General features: G+C 41.1%; 2 protein-coding genes across 8 annotated transcripts in view; one reads left to right on the forward strand and one right to left on the reverse strand.

Moving 5' to 3' along the window:
- Window positions 1–3,957: 3,957 nt before the first annotated feature.
- The window catches only part of MOB3B (MOB kinase activator 3B), a 194,723-nt gene continuing 182,625 nt past the window's right edge, over window positions 3,958–16,055 (forward strand). For 6 of the 7 annotated variants that reach the window (XM_045840336.1, XM_045840334.1, XM_045840337.1 and 3 more), the window contains exon 1: window positions 3,958–4,161. The gene's annotated coding sequence lies outside the window, so the exon portion shown is untranslated. The remainder of the gene's footprint in view (window positions 4,162–16,055) is intronic. The other variant, XM_045840340.1, reaches the window with a different exon arrangement.
- On the reverse strand, window positions 8,939–9,553 carry IFNK (interferon kappa). The gene has a single exon (XM_045840341.1). It carries the CDS (start codon window positions 9,551–9,553, stop codon window positions 8,939–8,941), a length of 615 nt encoding a protein of 204 aa, XP_045696297.1.

Genomic DNA, 16,055 nt, shown 5'->3' on the forward strand with positions numbered 1-16,055 from the left:
TTCTCATTACTTATTCAATAAATGTTTATTGAGTGCTGCATTAGTCTACAGGTTGTTATTAAAAATATACCAGAGACTGGATGGCTTAAACAGTAAACATTTGATTTTTACAGTTCTGGAGGCTGGGAAGTCTAAGATCATGGTGGCTGCCAATTTGGCTTCTGGGGAGGATTCTCTTCTTGCCTTGTAGATGGCCCTTTTTGTGCTGTGTCCTCACATGGAAGAAAGAGGAAGATCCCTCTCCTTTCTTTTGTCTTCTTGTAGACCCACTAATCTCGTCAGCTTATCTAACCCCAATTACCTACTGAAGCCACCATCTCCAAATACTATCACATTGAGGATTAGGGTTTCAATATGTGTGTTTTGGGGAAGGTGGACACATTTCAGTCTACAGCAAGTACCTATACATTTATTGAGCTAGTGTAAGGATAGAACAATAAGCCAAACAGGCAAAAATTCATGTCTTGTGAAATTTATATTCTAATGGAAAGAGAAAGGCTGTGTGTTAAACAAAACAATGGACCCCAAAAATGTCCATATTCTTATCTCCAAGACCTATGAATATGGTACATTATGTGGCAATGGAAATTAGGTTACAGGTGGAATTAAGGTTGCTAATATACTGATCTTAACATATGGAGATACTCCTGGATTATTTGGATGGCTTTGGGGTAATCACCAGAGGCCTTGGAAGAAGAAGAAGAAGAAGAAGAAGAAGAAGAAGAAGAAGAAGAAGAAGGAAACAGAATAGCCAGATTGATGCAATATGGAAAGGGCTCTACCTGCTGTTGATGGTTTTGAACGCAGAAAGGGGACCATGAGTCCCAAAATGCAGGAGGCCTCTAGAAGCTGATAAAAACAAGGAAACTGATTCTCCACTATAGATTTCAGAAGGAATGTATCCCTGCCAACACCTTGATTTTAGCCCTATGAGAACTGAGACTTTTAACCTTCTGAACTATAAGATAATAGATCTGAATTGTTTTAAGCTGCTAAATTTGTGGTAATTTGTTATAGCAGCCATAGAAACACAGGCAGTATATGTATCAGATGTCAGATGCAATAAATTCTATGGAGAATATTGGAGCCGGGAATGTGGATAGGGAGTGTTAGAAGAGGCTGACTATAATTTTAAATAGAGTTGAAAGGGGAAGCCTCTGGTGACTTTTGACAAAGAGCTTAAGGAGGTAAGCTAGTAAGTAATAATGTATCTGAGGAAAGTGTTTCTGGTAGAAGGCACAGCAAATATAAAGGCCCTGCAGCAGGAGCTTACCTGGCACTCTGGGAATCACAGAGAGAAGAGTGGGTATAGTGGAATTCATGATGAGGAAGGTGTTAGGAGACAAAGTCAGTGAGAAAGGAGTGCCTGTTGGTGTTGGTTTTACTCTGAGTAAGATAGGAAGTGCAAGGCAGATTTTGAGTAGCAGAGGGACATAATGTGGCATACTGAATTGCACTGGCGGCTGTAGTGAGAACAGAACATACAAGGCAGGAAAGAAGCAGGGGGACTAGTTAGGAGGCTACTGGCATTTGTGGCTTAGACCAGGGTGGTAACTGTGGAAGTGGTAAAAAGAGCAGAGCTCTATTTAGGTCTGCTCTTGGGTATCTTTTGAAGGTAAAACCAACAAGATCTGCTGATAGATAAGAGGTAGATAATCAAAGGAGAAAAGTTAAAGATGATTCTGTAATTTGGGCCTTAAGTAACTGAAAGGTTGGAGTGGCCATTCAGTGAGAGGGGGAAAACAGCAGCTGGAATGAGTTTGAAGTGGAGGATCCATTCATTTTGGGTGAACTTTGGTACCTGAATCTCCCTGTCCCCCATTCTTTCCCTTCAGATTGCTTTTCTACAGAAGCAAACAAGCATACTCATAAGGATTAATAGTCAGTGAGAAATGTATCTTATTTGGTGCACAATGAAGCCAATTTGCTGTATAACACCCATGCAAGGTGCTGATTAAAGCTGGATTTGAGATTGAGATTTAGCCAGGATGCTGTAGATTAAAAATTTGTGTCCTCCCCAAATTTGTATGTTAATTTCTAACCCCATCGTAGTGGCTTTTGGAGGCAAGGCCTTTGGAAGGTCATGAGGTCAGAGCACTTATAACTGGGCTTGGTGCCTGTATAAATAAGAACCAAGAAAGCTTCTCTGCCCTCTTCTGTGTCAGGTTATAGCAAAAAGGTGCCTGTGAAGAAACAGGCCTTTACCAAACACTGAATTTGCTGATAACTTGATCTTGAACTTCTCAGCCTCCAGAACTGTGAGGAATAAATTTCTCTTGCCTATAAAGTCACCCAGTCCATGGTATGTGGTTATAGCAGCCTGAACAAACTAAGACATGGGATGATTTAGGATGGTTTGAATTTTAAATGCTGGCCCACCCTCTTCCAGCCACCAGGTACAGGCTGAGCTGCTGGACAGAGAGTAGTTGAGAGCTGGGGCACCATTCATCACACTGACCCCTCTCACTGGCGGAAATTACCCAGGAAATACCTAAGTTCCTCACAGCTTTACTTTCCTCCCCAGGGAAGGAGCCACTTAGGCCTATGGGTATGAACATGGGAAAGAAGTTTTCTTATCCCTACAAACAAGATTCAAATGCTCTCTTTGCCCTGAAAACCCTGAAAGTTGGATCTCAATGTTCAGCCTTAGTTTCTTAGACAAGAAACTTTATTTTTCCTCTTTTCTGGACAGGACAGAAAAGATCATATAATGACAATTCTCAGGCAGGCAACAGCCTCTTCCCAATTAGAGATTACTGAGTGACAGAAAAGGACTATTAAAGGTAAACCAGAGTAGTTAAGAGACACTTCCTTTCTAATAGTTCTGCATGATGAAGAGTTCACTGATTGCCATGAGGCTAAAAGATCAAAAGGAGCTTTAAAAGCACTGACTAGGATTTGAGGGAGTTTGGAAATAAGATTGCATTACCAAATGATGAATAGAGACGTTGCTTAGTGGCTGGATTCTTGTACCTGACTTTTTTTTTCCTCTTCATGTTCGAGTTTTATATTCACAACCTCCAATATCTGTATTCCCCAAGTGACACAGAATTAAATGGAATCATTTAATCCAGGGTTGATGTCATTAGACCATGATTATTTATTAAATATTTCTTACAATACCAGAAATAACTTGATATTGCAAAGGATGTATGTGGTTTTAGAGGCTCTCATGTACTAGTAGTGGAAACCACTTTTGGGGGAGGGATGTTTTCTCTACATATTCTAATTTCTATTTATATATTTTCATAATTCTTTAAATTGTGTAGTAAGAATTGCAAAATGCAATACTTAGTCATTTGGTACTCCTTAATTGACATGCATTAACATGCAATCATACAGGAAATAAGAGATGTGGAGGACATGTTTTTCTTCAGGAAGTTTACTTAGTTTTTAATGACTCCCACTGTGAACTACAAATACTTTCTACAGTTAGTTTACCCCTTACAACCACCTTGCAAGGTATGACCTTATAGGTCATAGACCAAGATGACACAAGTCACAAGTAGAAAGTGGGAGGCTGTGGGTTGGGTTTCAAAGTCCTTGCTCATTTCATGACTCCCATCCTGTTCTAATAAATTCGGTAGAATCTCAAAGTATTTTTCAGTGATTAATGTTCCCCTTGTTAGTCAGTCAGAATATGGGATTTTTCAAGTCAGAACATCTTGGAGAAGATAAGGGATTTCCCTTCTCTAGGTAGCTTGGTGCCTTGGATGCGCCCTTGTGGACCCAGAACATAGCCTTCTTGATCCAATATCTTCCTCGACCCCCTGGCCAGAGTGTCAATGTCTTCTCCTTAAGGCTGTGAGCCCGGTAGATTGTCCATGCCCCACCTCTTTGTCCTGAGGGTAGATGACCCAAGGGCGACCCGATTTCTTTCCCCCATGGAGCTGCCATTCCCCCAGCGGCCGCCAGGAGGTCCCCCTCTCGCCGCCCCGGGGCACCGCCGCCTCGAGTGCAAGTCGGGGCTACTCTGGAGCAGAGGCAGCGGCAGCTGGAGCCTAGCGCTCTCTCCGCGCGCTCACTGGCCCCGGAGCCCCTGGCGTGGATCCGTAAGAGTCGCTCCTCCTGTCCCAAGCTCACCCGCTTCCTTTCGTGCCGGCTGCAGTTTACCCAGCTCAGGAAGCCGACAGGGCCCCGGGCTGAAGGTGAAACCCCACGGTGAGTGAGAAGCTGCTCCAAGCGAGGGTGGTGGCGCCGCCCGGCTGCTGCTCGCTCCCGGTCGCGCCCAGGCTGGCAGAGGTGCTGGGCACACCTGGGGGCGGGTGCATCGGAGGAGCGGGAGGCGGCGGACCCCGCTTCCCCGCCCGCCTTCCTCGCGTTTCCGGGCTTGGAGTGTGCTTCAGACCCCTGTCCGCGGCTCGGCTTCTGGCCGGCTCCCCCCGCGCCTTTCCTGGGCAGTGGGGCCTTGATTTTAGAGGATATATCAATAAAATCCTAGTACCTTTGGGGTACATGTCTGTCCCCGAACACACCCCGAATGGAAGGTGACTGCAGGGTGCGTGTTGGGCTGTGTGGGTGGTGGGAAGACAAACTTTTACGAAAGTGCTTCTGGGCCCGGGGACAACGTTCAGGGCGTCTGGATCTTGAAGGAGGAGGCTCGGTTTGGGGCTGCGAAGCGGAGCTCTGCTCCGTCGGGCAGGTCACCCCCTATACTGTTGGTGCTTCTGGTGGGGAGGTGTGTAAAGGACGTACAAATCCTGCTGAACCCCAGAGCCAACAACTGTCAAAACATCTGGAATGCCAGCCCCTCCCTGTCCCTCTACTGAGGAAAAAGGTGAAAACCCTTTAACATTCCTTTGATTTTGCCTCCCTGCCTTTGGGCCCCTCTCCGAAGGGTAAAAGGGCTGACAAGTACCAGAGACCTCGAACTCCTCAGGACCCTCCTTCACCCACCTTCCTGACCACCCCGCTCCCTAACCCCCCCAGACGTCCTTTCTGAGGGGACCAGGCGAGGGAGCCGATTAAGATCCTGGCGAATGGCCTTTTGTTTCTCCGCCTTCCCCTATTGTGTGCCTTTCCAACACTTGGCGGGGCTGGGGGGAGAAAGAAACCCCTAGGGTCCTAAACTCTTGCTCCCCACGTCAGCCCCCCCGCCAGCTCCAGCCCAGGGTCCCGACCCCATCGTGGCCACCCCACCCCTGCCTTGCGGCTTCGGGCGTAGGGAAAGTTGTTTCTGCCCAACCTCTTCTGCTGCCTGTGGCCCAGGGCGCATTTCTCAGATCTTATCCAATGCGCACCGCAAAGGGCGCACATTTGAAAGGGGTGCCGTTTGCAGAGAGTGGAAGCGAGGTTCCGCTCCATTCCAGGGTGTCCTTGGGTGGGTTCCAGAGGATTTCCATCTCCTCCTAAAGGTACAGGACAGGATCAGGGCACTTCGGGCAGGCAGAAAGCCTAGGTCCTGGGATCTGCGAGTTTCCAAGGGCTGGTGAGCCAGCGAGTCGCCTTAAAAAAGAATGATGAGGGAAATAATCTAGGAAGCCTCAAGTCTTTGCCTAGAAATAATGGTAAGGTGGGCCCCCTCCAGAATGAACGTGGGATTCTGACTTCGAGTAGAGTCAGAATCCCCAACTTTAAATCCCAGGTCCCCTCTCTGCATTTAGAAAAGGAAGGCCCTGAGGACACAGCGCAGATGCCGCCAAGGGAGTGTTTACGCTTCCAAGCCCTAGGAACCGGTGGCTTGGAACTAGCCCCTAGTTTCCCTGTTGGTGTGTGCCTGTTAGATTACAGGTGGCCCTATTGCCCTGCCTTCCCTCACAAATTAGATTTCTTGCACGTAGTACCTGTTCTTAGTGAGTGTGGATTATTTATTAAGGAACCAGGGCAAAAACGAAGTGGCCACTTTGAGAAAGCAGGGTCCTCCTTGGATAGTGCCCAGAAAGTCGTTCTGACTGTGAAAGGAGGTGAGTCTGCACCTGTGGCTATTCCTTCTGGTAGCGTATATATACCAGAGCCACCAGCTTTTTCTGTGGGATCCCCCCAATCAGCCCCTCTTCCGAGGAGACTCAGTTACATTCTTTATCCTTACCCCAAGCCAGAAGAAGGAGGAAGTTTCCATCTGAACACTTGCCACCTATGTACCCGCTCAGGCATTTTAAGTGCACTTGGCTCTGCAGTTCTAAGGGTACGCCCTTTGCCCAAGTTAACAGAACTTTGGAGCTTACACTTAATGAAGAAAAACAGGGGAACTGCTAAATCAGGAAGATAGACACATAGTGCACTTTCTCCAGCAATTTCTGGAAAGTAGGAGTGGGACCAACAAAAGAAAAAGTAAAGTCTTTGAAGCACCTGAAGTCACTTCAAACACTTCATTTTGAAAATAATCCCCAAAGAAGGGTTTCTTTGAAAAATAGTGGCAGTAGCAGGGGAGAAGTGGCAAAAAGGACCTGGGTTGCTCAAGAAGTGCCCACAGGCACCTTCAACAAAGTGAAACGGCAGTGCTGGTCCCAGCTGCTACCCCAGTAAGGAAAACAGGGTAATTGTAGTAGACAATAAATTTCTATTTTTTGCTTTTTTGACAATAAATTTCTTTAATCTTAGAATTAAAAAAATACCCCCCCCCCCAATTTTTGTAGGAAATAGAAAATACAGAGAGGTGACGGTGAAAGCAAAGGGAAGAGGATTATTATAAACAAGGCTCCAGTAAACAATCTTAACCAATTACTTCCTTGGAATAAATTTCTGAAGATAGGATAACTGGGTCAAAGGAGTTGCTGACTTTTTAGAATATTTAATATTGCCTTGCCCTGGCCAGCATGACTCAGCTGGTTGAAGCATCGTCCACTGCACTGATTATTCACTGGTTGGTTTCCTGGTCAGGGCACATTTGTAGGTTGCCGGTTCAGGGTTTGGGTTCCCTGTCAGAGTGTGTACAGAAAGCAACCAATCAATGTTTCTCAAATCCATGTTTCTTTCTCTCTCCCTTTCTCTTTTGCTAAAATCAATTAAAAAAAAAGATTGCCTTATTGTCCCGGAGGAAACATGTGCCAGTTTACCCTCTCCCCAGCAACAAACAGAGGATTTTTTCCTATATGTTATACGCTACTCACACTCTATAGTATCATTTTTTTTCATCTTTGCCAGATGAATGGGAGGGGAGTATCTCAGTGTCTTCTTTTGCACATTGTCTGTATTTCTTCCTTAGGGATGATGCCAGTTTGTCTCCTTACCTATTTTTCAGTGGTCATGTTCTTTTTGTGGCTAGAAGTGTTCTTAGTAAAAGCATACTGTTCTGACTTCTTCCCCTGCTGCTACAACCAGACAATCTTTATTGACTTGAAGTGCCAATTCTCTTCCTTCTTGTATAGCAAACATTTGGCAAGACTACAGACATAAATTACTAAGGTAACTGACATGATCCTAATAGAGTTATGAGGGAGATCACACAAAGACTTTATTAAAGAGACTCATGGGAAATATCAAGTTCATACTTTCTGCTCAGTAGCTTGCATGCCCCATCTCTTTTACAGTTTCTAATGCTGTTGTTTGTTTGTTTGCTTGCTTGTTTTCCATGTAGAGCAACTCTGTTGAGCAGTTTTTACTAAATAGGTGATACTAACTCATTTTATGGTCTGACCCTTACGCTGATAACTAGCAGACCATGATCCACTACTTGTTCTCATCCTTTAATCATTTCTTCTAACTTTCTGACTGAAGGTTGCCTCCGTTTTATCATAAGACTTTCTCTGTTTGGCTATGAATTTTGAGTCCTGCATTTGGATGAATCTTGAATCTAAACAATAGAGCAGCACACTGTTAAAACAAATAGCAGGAGGTGTCTCCCAGGGGCTGAAAACAGGTACATTTCACCCTTTTTGTGAATTTGTGTAGCCTCAATTTTGATGTTAGTTCTTGCTCGAAGGTAGATAGATGATTCTGAAATGGGTTGGAGGAGAATGAAGAAGAGGCTCATTTCAGCTAGATGATGAATTAATACAGATGAGGGACCACATGAGAAAATTTAAGTAAATAATCTAGGTAATCTGGGTACAAAATAATTTTTTAAAAGGCAATCTGTATTAAAGTGTCATGTATTATTAAAATAACTAATTTCCTTAACAGACAGAAAGCGATCTTCTAATTGGGAAAATCCAATGTGAAATTCTTCTATAGGATGACTGTAGGCATTTCATTTCAGAGACACAAAACGATGAGGGCAGATACTGTACTTTTCTGCATCATTTTCCATGCCCTTGACTGTAGAAATCAAATAATGTGAATTGGGAATAAACAGTGCTTTCTGCATTAGAATCATAGGCTCTCAAAGGCTGAACATGAGATTAATGGTCATCTAATTCAAAGAACCCATATGAAAGAGTGGATCTTCATTCTCTTAAAATAATAGAACACCATTCTACAAACTTGGTATCATTTTAAACAAACCAAGCTGAGAAACAAATGGACCAGAAATGTCAACTTTTTGTGTGTGTGTGTGTGTAAGAAAGGGGAGAAAGGAAGGGTTTTAACTCTGTGGAAGTTTGTATAATTTCTTGAAACAGGCTTAATTTAAGACTAGAACACCTTAGCAGCAAGAGGTTAAGTCATTGAGGTGTTGTTACATTTGGAAACGTTCTCTGATCCATATTCTCTAGCCATTGCCTTAATAAAGTTCAAAGGTGAGGATCAAAGCACGTACAAAATAGCAAAAGGAAAGAGGAACAGAAAGTAGAAGATGGAGTGGGAATCTTACTGTCTTCAGGACTGTCTTCAGAACTTTGTAACAAAATTCTTGGTCACCCAGCAGACATTGGCATTACCTCTCTTAGAGAGGTGAATGTGGCTGATGTTGCTAGGCCAAACTGTAGAGAGAGTAAACATCACATAAACAACCAGCAATTCAGCCAAGAGCAGGCTTAACAGATATCACAGTAATTCTTAAAAAGAAGATAAAGGGGAAGGAGATTTGGAGAGAAATGGAATTTTATATTAAAAGTCTACCTTATTTTCTCCTGAGTAGTGCTGTGAATTTCTGAAAGTAGTAGAAACATCTCCTGATTTCTACTCGGACAATCTCCCAGGCACAGTGACTATATTTCTTGTCTTTCAAAAAACTGCCTATCCTGTGGAAATACCTCCTCAGTTCTAGGTGGTTCAGCTGGAGTACCAAAGCTCCTGGGTGTTTCTTCTCATCCTCTTCCACCTCTTTCTTGTCTTCATTTTCCTTCTCTTCCTCCAAGCATCGCTCTAGATACTGCAATTGCTTATCAAGTCCAATTTGGATTTTCTTCAGGTGTTTCTCTTCCCAAGTTGGTTGGAAGGTGGATGGAGTGAAGATATTGAAGGCCAACATGGACATTTCATAAAAAGCTTCTTTGATGCCTCTTTTCAGAGGCTGGGTGTATGACAGGATATCTTGGGGCAACTCAAAAGCTTTGTTTTCTCTTCGACACGCCACAGGAAATGAATTGCTCACAGTGCTCAAAAGTCTCAGATTTTTCCAGATGACTCTACGCAGGTGAACATGCAGTGAGTTACAGTCCACAGAGAGGGTGCCGGTGATGAATAGACCCACAAGGCACACACACTTTTGAATCACGTCAGGCTTGGTGTTCATTTTTCTCCCAAGCCAAAAGATTCACGAGACTCAAGGTTAATGATGATGTTCTAGGGCTTACGTATGCCTTTGTGTGCCTTTTATACACCTGAATTTCTTCAGCGGGGTGGAGTTTTCTCATTTGTCATTTTGTGGTTCTCAGGGTTTTGGCCCCTTTACCTCTGAGCTTTTTTTTTAAACTTTGGGTGACTATGCTGACTTTGGAAATTCCATCCTAGTACTATAGAATCATCATAACAAGATTGATGCAGAATATCACCCAACTTGATTACATAAGAGAAAGCAATCTCCCAAGAAAATTTGTTTTTGTACCTGACTCCATAGTGAAACATGTTGTCTCATTGAGTTAATTGTAGACATTGACCAAATGACTATGATTATTTGATGGTATGTCTAATCTTGTTAAATTAAGCTTCTATATTTGGATATTTTTTCTTTTATTTGATTTTTCCGGGTCTCAAAAAAGATAAAAAATGGAGTTGGTCAATTGATCGTGGCACTTATCAAATAGAAGACTAAGCTAGCCTGGTTTTCTGTTGCTTTTAGAAAATGCTGATACTCCCCAACTATCCTTGCTTTTCTCAAGATCGAGCCAGCACTTCTACCCCTGCCTAGCATTTCATACACTCTGATATCTTTCATAGAAGTCCTCTAGGCAGTTATATATTGAGTAATATTTTTCTGCTCTATTAACTTCTCTCTTATAGTATCATAGATTTCTTTTACTTTTAGATATGGCTTAGACAGTATTTTAAAAGTTCTGCTTGGCTATCTTTCCTTTTTCTTTGGAGGTTCTTGACACTGTAAAGATTTGTATTTGTTCCAGTTTGTTCTTCATTGAGGAGGTGAGTGATTAGGTGATTATCCATTTAGCCAAGCTACTTTCACCTGGACCAATATCTCTATGGTAATGATGGTTAGCCGCCATTTATGGTTTTCCCTTTGTTTGATCAAATAACCTTCTAGTTGTGGTCTAGGCCATATTCCTTTCTCCAGGAATGTGAGGTGGAATGTCATTAAATAAGGCTAGTTTAATTATCATCTTAAAAAAAGAAACACATTAATTTTTAATAAAGTCATTTTAGAATTGTAAGCAACCATAGTTCCACAAGTATGGCAGACTTTCCTTAAAAATTTGGCTTAAAATGTTATTGTTTAAAGGAGTTGGCTGTACCAAAGGCTAATTGTGGACAAGTGAGATTTCTCAAAATCCTAATTTTTGGACTGGTTTCCAATGAAAAGAAAACTTACTACATATTTTTACTCTATATGCTCTCTCTCTGTAAATTCTGATTTCACAGATTTTGTGGAGTGACTAACTTGGAAAAATAATTGGGAAAAAGGGATCTTCTATATAAATTGACACAACCTTTGTAGAGAGCAAAATGGTGACATGAATCAATAGCCTTAAACATGTACATAATCTTTGACTCAGAATTTCTCTCATTAGGAATTCATACTCAAGAGAAAATAATGAATGACTTTAAAGACTTAGCTGTCAGGAAGTTTTTCACAGCAAAAAATGAAAAGCAGTTCAAATGTTTAGCAATATGTTCTTGGTTAAGTAATTCATCAGTTAAAATTTCTGTACAAGCATTAAAATTACATTGTAGGAACATATTTGTTTATTTGAATAGATTTACTTTGTAACTTAAAAACAAGCTTATATGGTAGTATATATAGTCCAACACCATATTTGTTATATATTTACATATGCTAGATATTTTCAAAATACGCATATCAGTGCAGAAAGCACCTAGAAATATATATACTACAAATATTTTGTCATTATTTCTGACTGGAAAAATAATGGGTGATTTTTATTTTTGTATTTTTATTTACCCAGGTTTTTAAAGTTTGGTCTAGTCCACGAGCATTTCTTTATTTAATAAGACAAATTATTTTAAAAATAAGGTACATTAAAAAAGAAAAATTATTCAACATCTTCAGTGGGACCAGTACTACTTTAGTTAAACATTTCTATTCTAGGGTATATACTTCAAAAGACTGTGAATTTTCTCTAAGACTGAGTTCCAGTACAGTTGATATGTATAACATAGACTACATGGGAGTTCAATGTACTATTCTTGCAACTTTTCATTTAAAAATACATGTGTTAATATAAATATGCACATGTGTTTATAATTACACACATGCACAGCCTCAACAATGTATAAAATCGAGGGCCAGACCTCCTTATATACCTCACAAAACAACTCCTAACTAGTGGTTGTTGTTAACTACCATTAAGTTCCTATATTTCCTGCCATGTACAGTTTTGTCAATTTATTTCCCTCACCCAAAATTTCCTCCTTTTATGGTCATTCCACATCATATCCTCATTTGTTCACAACTGTATTTCAAGCACCTAGCACATGCCAGTCATGAGCTAGGTCTTGAAGAAGGAGGAATAGGGTGAATTCTAGAATCTCAAGGAGTCATGATTGAAGAAGCAGGCATGTTCTAGTGTTTCCAGTAGCAGGAGTGATGGATAGCCTTCCATAAGCATGCACCTCATTCATTGCAGTCTGTAAATGTTAATTGATGCTGATGTTGACAATATTCATGACAAAGGAGGACAGATGATTGACATGCATATCTTCACCTCTTCTATCATTAGGATTGCCTGATTTAGCAAATAAAAATACTGAACACCCATGCAATATTTGTGATGTACCTACAAAATCATTTATTGTTTATTCAAAATTCAAATTTAACTGGGTTTCTCCTATTTTACCTATTCACCATGCAAGCTCCCCTTGACCTCTTAGAACAGAACTCAAATATGAAGTTCTCTGTGGGAAGCTTTCCCTGTTAGCTGTCCACTTCATGCAGAGGCACTTTCCATTGTATTTCTCTGCATTGGCTTTACTTGTGCACATACCCCTAACAACCATGCACACTCCAAAGAGGGACCCTGTCATATAGCAAAACAGTGCACACACATACATGTATGCTCACACATAATGGCTCTGATCAAAAACATTACTGGACGACCAGTCATTATTCACACCTCTGTTCTGTAAAAGCCACACTATCTGAATATATTTCAAACTACAATTAGAAAATTGAAAAGAATGACAGTGTAAGGAAACATTTTTGCCCCCAAATTTGTCACAACTGACCAGTCTGCCATTAGTAAGCTATGTGAGGACATGGCTAATGTTTGCATGATACCTGTTCTTATTTCCCTAGCATGTCTTGAGATTATTTACATGGCTAAGTTTTCCTCAGAGAGAAATCTGATTAGCAGGGGCTGCCCTGTTGTCAGTGGAGCAGTGGAAAGTCTATGTGGATTATACAGTTTATAGTAATGGGCAGGGCACAACTTGTTTGACAAAGTAGATATGAGACATTTCAGTCTAGACATAGTGACTGTGATTCAGCTTAGGGGCACTTGGCATCTTCTGGTAAGATTATTTTGCTGTTCATGGAAAGACAAGTTTCAAACCAATATTTGAGAGTAACATGTTGATCATCCATGTTACTCAGTACATGAGAGTAAGTCATTCCATTTGGGATCAGAAGATGATTAAGCCCAGTAGAGAGATCAGAAATGGGAAGTCTTGTGTCCATGCCTGGCAGTGCTTCCCACAGGACATGGAGACAACAGTCACCGTGAAGTTGTGTGCAGCTATGTTAGCTCCAGACCAACCCTGAAGCTCTAACAACTTGGCATTTCTCTCATTCTCCTTGATCCACATTGGGATCAGCCTCTCCCTTGGTCCCTTTCTTGATGTACCTGGTATAGAAGTGCATAATGACTGCACAAGTGATACATGGATATGTCCATACTGTAAAAATTCAAACAATTCAGATAAAGTGAAAGCTTGGTTTACCAGCTCAGTCTCGCCTCATGCCACCGTCCTGCCATGCAGGCACTACGGGTATCGGTTTGGTGTGTGTTCTTACTTGATATCTGTGAGTGCAAGTACAACAACTGGCTTGTTTGTTGTCACTCCTCCTTGAGTGCTCAGCAGACCCCAAAGAGATCAAGAAAGACCAAGATCACTTCCATGGATAATATGCAGCTTGGGATTTGGGGGACTTGTGTATATATTTTAAATTGCCAGAACAGGATTATAAAAATTGTAATATGCTTTGAAGTTTAATTCTATAAGCATATCTCTGTGACTGCATATATGATATAATTTGGAAAGAATTTAAAAATCTACACTAGAAACCCTTCATGAATATGAGGCTTAGGATAATTGTGTCATCAGACCTGGATTAGAAGGCACCTGGCATATAGTAGTTACTCAATAATTATTTGTTGGATGACTAAAAGAAGGTAAGGAAGCCATGTGTCTATAATAGTGAAGTTATTTTGTGGTTTAATCATTTTGGTGTAGGGACACGGAGAGAACACAGTCAGGTGTTGGGGATAGGTGAGTTCACAGAATGGTAGATGGCACCTCAAGCATCCATTCAGTGTCTTTTCTTACTCCCATTGTTTTTCTTTGGGATTCCCTGAGGCTGGGTAGGTCATGAGAACCTTTACTCTAGTAGTAACACATAGTTTTATACTGTCTGATTGACTCATATATCTTTCCCTTCAGATGAGAAATGTGTCTTTCCCTGGCAGGCAGCTTGGTTGGTTGGAGCATCATCCCATACACCAAAAAAGTTGTGGGTTTGATTCCTGGTCAGGGCATATACCTGAGTTGTGGCATCAATCCCTAGTCAGGGCACATTTGGGAGGCAACTGATTGATGTTTCTCTCTCTCTCTCTCCCCCTCCCTTCTTTTCTAAAGTCAATAAACATATTCTCAGGTGAGGATTAAAAAAAAGAAAAATGTGTCTTTACTGAGTTTTGTTCCCGTGGCATCTCGTACCTAAGACACTAACTGCTCATTGAATAAAAGGCTGCATGTGATTTCTTATGGTTCTCAAATTTGGATATTAACCTGTGATGAAAAACTTCTGAGAGGTTATAAGACGATCCTTTCCCCCTCGCCCCAACATTGCCACTTCTTTGTATTAGGTGCTCCCAGTAGTTGTCATTTTATCACTATCCTTAGGGAGGCACTTTGGACAAACTTATCCTTGGTTCTATTTTATAGCCCAGCTCTAGGATATATAAATAGTAACTTCCCACATGGAGAAATTTGAGCTTTTAGAAAATGATCCCTGATAAAAAGAGATTTAACATGGTGGAATAAGTATTTAAATAAATAAATACAAACTATCAGTAAAACCTACCCTCAGTTTTGGGATTCCCAGAAGAGCTTCCATTTATGTGCTTGCCCCACTATAGTTTGTCCTGGTTCATTCAGACCCTAACAGGGCTTTCATTTCTGAGAGGATAGAGTTTCAGATTGTGGCACTGAAGGATATCACTCACCAGAATAATCCTCTTTACCTAGTGAGTAGACGTGGATTTCTTCCTGGACAATATCCACAAGCACCTGGAGTCTAGAAAGAAGTAACAAGAGTGGAATGATGTCCATTTATGTAGCATAAATATTTTCTTTTCTTTAAGATTTAGTTTTCTAGACAATTTCAACATTGTAGAAACAAGGAGAATTAGGGGAAATAAAAAACTACATTGCATTGTCTTAAATTGGTGAAACTATCAGAGAAAGTTAGTTGCCTACCTCATTATTCAAATTCATTTTTAAAATATGTTTTATTAATTATGCTATTACAGTTATCCCATTTTTTTTCTGTTCTTTATTCTCTTCCATCCTGCAACCCGCCTCCCACCAGCATTCTCCCACCTTAATTCATGTCCATGGATCATACATGTAAGTTCTTTGGCTTCTCCATTTCTCACACTATTCTTAACCTCCCCATCTATTTTGTACCTACCATTTATGCTTCTTATTCCCTGTATCTTTCCCCCTCCCCACTGCTAACTCTCCATGTGATCTCCATTTTTCTAATAGTGTTCCTGTTTTAGTTTGCTACATTTGGTTTGTTTTTAGGATCAGCTGTTGATAGTTGTGAGTTTATTATCATTTTACTGCTCATAGTTTTGATCTTCTTCTGTTTCTTGGATAAGTCCCTTTAGCATTTCATATAATAAGGGCTTGGTGAGGAAGAACTCCTTTACCTTGCCCTTATCTGGGAAGCACTTTATCTGCCCTTCCATTCTAAATGAGAGCTTTACTGAATAGAGTAATCTTGGATGTAGGTCCTTGCCTTTCATGACTTGGAATACTTCTTTCCAGCCCCTTCTTCCCTGTAAGGTCTCTTTGGAGAAATCAGCTGATAGTTTGATGGGAACTCCTTTGTAGGTAACTGTCTTCTTTTCTCTTGCTGCTTGTAAGATTCTCTCCTTATTTTTAATCTTGGCTAATGTAATTATAATGTTCCTTGATGTGTACCTTCTTGGGTCCAACTTCTTTGGGACTCTCTGAGTTCCCTGGATTTCCTGAAAGTCCATTTCCTTTGCCAGATTGGGGAAGTTCTCCTTCATTATTTGTTCAAATAAGTTTTCAATTTTTTGCTCTTGTTCTTCTCCTTCTGGCACCCCTATAATTCGGATGTTGGAATATTT

Source organism: Phyllostomus hastatus, unplaced genomic scaffold, assembly GCF_019186645.2.
Source record: "Phyllostomus hastatus isolate PE091 unplaced genomic scaffold, TTU_PhHast_1.1 phas_contig_34, whole genome shotgun sequence".
NCBI lineage: Eukaryota > Metazoa > Chordata > Mammalia > Chiroptera > Phyllostomidae > Phyllostomus > Phyllostomus hastatus.

Bases quoted from the DNA above. Each gene is read 5' to 3' on its own strand.
- IFNK (XM_045840341.1), bottom strand. From the start codon at position 9,553: ATGAACACCAAGCCTGACGTGATTCAAAAGTGTGTGTGCCTTGTGGGT.